At 58.3% G+C, this 4,040-nt stretch overlaps 1 protein-coding gene across 2 annotated transcripts in view; it reads right to left on the bottom strand.

The window, feature by feature from the left end:
• Positions 1–2,421: 2,421 nt before the first annotated feature.
• LGALS3BP (galectin 3 binding protein) overlaps positions 2,422–4,040 on the bottom strand; it is an 8,999-nt gene continuing 7,380 nt past the window's right edge. For both annotated transcript variants that reach the window (XM_012803246.2, XM_023511253.1), the window contains exon 6: positions 2,422–3,886. In XM_012803246.2, coding sequence (XP_012658700.1) covers positions 2,776–3,886 — 1,111 coding nt within the window. In that variant the 3' untranslated portion in view covers positions 2,422–2,775. The remainder of the gene's footprint in view (positions 3,887–4,040) is intronic.

Raw genomic sequence — 4,040 nt, 5'->3', positions numbered from 1 at the left:
TGTCTGGCTCCTGTGTCTTATCATGCTATGGTCATCACACTGGGCCAAAGTGAACACAAGGGCGTATCTGTGTTCCCCTGGTCACTTAGAGAATGGCACAGCCTCCATTAGGGCTCTGTGGACTTTTGAGATGATCCACGCCATATTGGGGGTGGCTCTCACCCTTTACTGGAGACCCAAAGTCTGCTGCTGGAGCCTAAAGCCCCACCTGCTGATACAGTCGCCCAGCAGGTGGCCTCTTTGACCCAATAACACACTGTGGGGGCTTGAGGGTCCTGTGGCAGGCCTGAGGGGAGGCCACCCAGGGGACATTCTGGGTTTGGGGCTGAGGGACTCCATCTTTAGCAAGGAAACTCTCTCCTTTACAGCTGTGGCCTGAGTGTGGGTCCTGAACTCTCCTTTCTGGCTGTGGCTTGAGTGTGGGTCCTGAGCTGCTCCCCTGCTGTGGATGTGACCAGAATCGCTGACCCAGGTGGAGGTGGAGCTTCCAGGAGGGTTCTGACAGCCCCAGGGGCACAGGTGGTCTGCATGGGCAACATGGCCACCCTGCCCTCCACCTATGGGCCATGAAACCTTCCTGCCACTATGGCTGCCCAGAGGACACATGGGTGATTGAGGAACCACAGCCAGGGCCTCCAGACTCCCTGTGGTATTTGAGGCCCATCACACAAGACAGGGCTTGTGAAACAGGAAGGCCGGGCAGAACCTGAAAGATTCAAGAACCCGGGTCTGAAGACATGCCAGGCATCAGGATAGCCAATCCGGGGGACATCCTACTTCAGATTCCTTAATAAATCTTTTTGTCATTTTACTGAAAAGAAAAAAAAATCCTAAAAAGCTGCTTTCCAGCCTGCAGACACACCAGCTCCCGGCCTGTGTATGCTTCTCCCCTAGTCAGGATGCACGTGAGTGAGCCTGGGGGCCCGAGCAGTGCACCTGTCACCTGGTGCTGGGTGGGGAGCCTGCGGCCTTGGGGCCACGTTTGGCCTTCTGGATCCTTGAGTGAGGCCTTTTCACTAAATCCAAACTTCAGAGAACAAATGTCTTTACTAAAAGGATCGAGGGGCTTCATACCCAAGAGAGGGAGATTTCCATCAGCACACCCCTCCACGGCCCACTGAGCTGGCAGTGAGGCCTGGCACGTGGCCCTGGGGCCACTCATGCTCTCAGACAGGCAGGTGAGGAGGGCGGACCTGACTGTCTGCCAGGACAGGGTTCCCCTGGGAAGTACAAAGAGCAGGGAGAAGCTCAAGGGGCCCTGGGCGCCTCCTCACACCGCCACACCGGCCCAGACCTCTCTGGAATGAGCGTTCTGGTCACTGAGGTTGCTGATTGCTGGCAGAGGGGACGCAGGGTGTGCAGAGAGGGGCCACCCTGGTCGTGGGACTAACTAGAGAAGTGGAGACTCTGATTCAACCCCTTTGCTGTGTCTGCTCCGTGTCTACGCTAACCTTTCCTGCCTTCTCCTTCCTCACCCATCCTGGCAGCGGCCGAGGGATTTCAGAACATCCAGAGGGTCACCACAGAAGTGGGGTGGTGGTGATGGATGCCAACCGTGGGACCTTGGGGCATGGGGCCTCCCTTCAGAAAAGGCTGATATTGCCTTTGGTCTGGTGGGAGGTTTATTTTTCTACTTTTGTTTTCTGGAATACAAGTGGGGTGTCTGCTGCCATCTTGGCTGCCCAGTGTCTGGACCCCCATGCCACTGGGTGAAGCAAGAACAGTCCAGATGCTTGTCATCTCAGACCCTGGCGAAGGAGGGGCTGGCACATGGCCTGCGCTCGGCCAGTCAGAGGCTTCCACCCGGGACTCTGCCTGGAGCATGTTACAAAGAAGTAGGGACAGTTTGGAATTTCTACTGGCAGTGGGGATAGTGTTTGGTGCCCAGAACCCAGCTACAGCCTCAGAGCTGGGTGCGCCAACCTTCTCCTTGACTCTGCAGCCCCCTCTGGCCTGTCATGGCTGTGGTGTGGGTCTTTTACTGGGATCAGGCACCCTGCAGATGGGTATTTAGGTGGTTTTCAAATTTTCTTTCTTACAGTTGACATGAGCACCCTCCTCCCTGTGCACACGTGGGAGGGTTTTGGAGGACAGCTTCCCATGCAGGCCCTCCTGCTCCCTGGACACCCTCCTTGCAGCCTTCACAAGCTAGTGCCCTCAGGCTGCCCAGCCAGCCTGGTGATGGAGTCATTGTCCTAGAGACCCACCTACCCAAAGCCTGGCCAGCCCTGTGCTTGCACCGTGGCACCGCCTAGCTCCTGATGGACACAAGCCCTCAACCCCACTTTGTAAATCGCTCCAGTAGAGGATGTCCACCTGCAGCCCGCAGCTTCTTGAGAACAGGGACACTGTCCACCTTGTTAACTGTCCCCAGAACCTGGCAAAGCTGCTATCAAAGACAGCATGGACTCAACAACACTCTTCATGAACAAACAAACGTGGGGACCACACTGTGATTTTAATGATCTCAGGCCAGTGGCAGTGGAGATGAACAGCTGGAAGGGGCCTAGGGAAGCTCACGGTGGTGGCTGGGCAGGCCCTGCTGCTTTCCAACCTGGACAGCAGTGGGCAGAGGGAGGACTAGTGACTAGTGGTGAATGCTAACAGAAACCTTCCAGTAATTTCCTTAAGCTCAGAGAGACTGGGGAAGCAGGGGGACATCTGGTGGCCAGTTGTAGGAAGTGGCTGGAGAGAGGGAGGAGGCAGGGGAACAGCCCTCAGCAGGGCTTTCTGGGGTGTGCCTGGCGGAGCTTCTGTCACCCCGGGCCATGCCGTCTAGTCTGTGCCCGTGGTGTTGGTCAGGTAGAAGGGGCGGATGACCACCTGGAAGCTGCTGAAGGATCCCGTTGAGCAGGGAAAGAGGGACGCGCTCCTGGAACTGTTGGTATCCAGGGCGCTGGGGATCGTGGCCTTTGGGCCCTCAAAATCGGAGACATCTGCCACAAAGCGCCCTGCACAGAGCACCAGGGCTTTGTTTTCATAGCCGATGGTGGGATCTGAGTAGTCAGACTTGGAGAGGCCCAGGACGGGGAGCTCGTCCTCCGAGCAGGAAAAGCCGTAGTCCCAGCAGCTCTGAGTGGTGGTGAGGTAGGCCAGGGACCAGGAGACGTGCTTGGCCTGGAAGAGGAAGCTGGGGTGGGGTGGGGTCTGGAAGGACTGGTAGGGGTAATACCTGTAGTAGGAGTAGCCCCGGGTGTACGTAACTCTAGCTCCATAAGGGTAACCCAGAGAAGCCCCCCATGCTTTCAGGGAAGTGGGTGTCACAGACGAGCTCCAGGTAGATGAGGTGTAAAGCCGGGGCTTGTATGTGTCCTCCGTGAAGTTCAGGTCTCTGTACTGGACCAGCAGCTGGACGGGCACCGTGTGGAACTCCAGTGCCTGCAGGACCTTCCTCTGGAACAGGGCCTCGTGGCCTCGGTACAGTGACAGGTTGAACTGCAGCTCAAACAGGTCCTGGGGCAGCATCATGGGGAAGCGGACTGCCTCGATCAGGCCTTCCAACTCCCCAGGGGACAGGCGCTGCTCCCAGCTCCAGGTGTCCACGGCCTTCAGCAGGGTCAGCTCGCTGGGCACAGCCAGATCGCTTCTGGAGAGCAGCACCTGGAGCAGGGCAGTGGGGACGTTGGGCCAGGCCTCGGTCTGTATCAGGGCCTGGAAGTTCCATGCCAGGAACTGGACGCAGAGCTCCTCCAGCATGGTGTCCCCGGTGGCCAGTGAGTAGTTGTAGAGGTCCAGGGGCTTCTGAAAAGAGGGGTCCTGGGGGAGGAGGCTGGCGAAGAGGCTGGCGCAGTAGCTCTGCAGCTGCTTGGCCCCGTAGGTGGAGGCCAGTTTGTGGACACACTTGACGGACGACACTGAGACCTCCATCGTCCGGGAGTAGAAGTACCTGGGGGGAGGAGGGAGAACTGACACCGCCCAGCTCCACCTCTGCCACCCCCAGGACAGCAAGGGCACCTAGCTCCACCTCTGCCACCCCCAGGACAGCAAGGGCACCCAGCTCCACCTCTCCCACCCCCAGGACAGCAAGGGCACCCAGCCCC

The sequence above is a fragment of the Otolemur garnettii genome, unplaced genomic scaffold (genome assembly GCF_000181295.1).
Source record: "Otolemur garnettii isolate 467f Iridium unplaced genomic scaffold, OtoGar3 scaffold00018, whole genome shotgun sequence".
NCBI lineage: Eukaryota > Metazoa > Chordata > Mammalia > Primates > Galagidae > Otolemur > Otolemur garnettii.
This window is presented reverse-complemented; position numbering and strand designations above follow the sequence as displayed.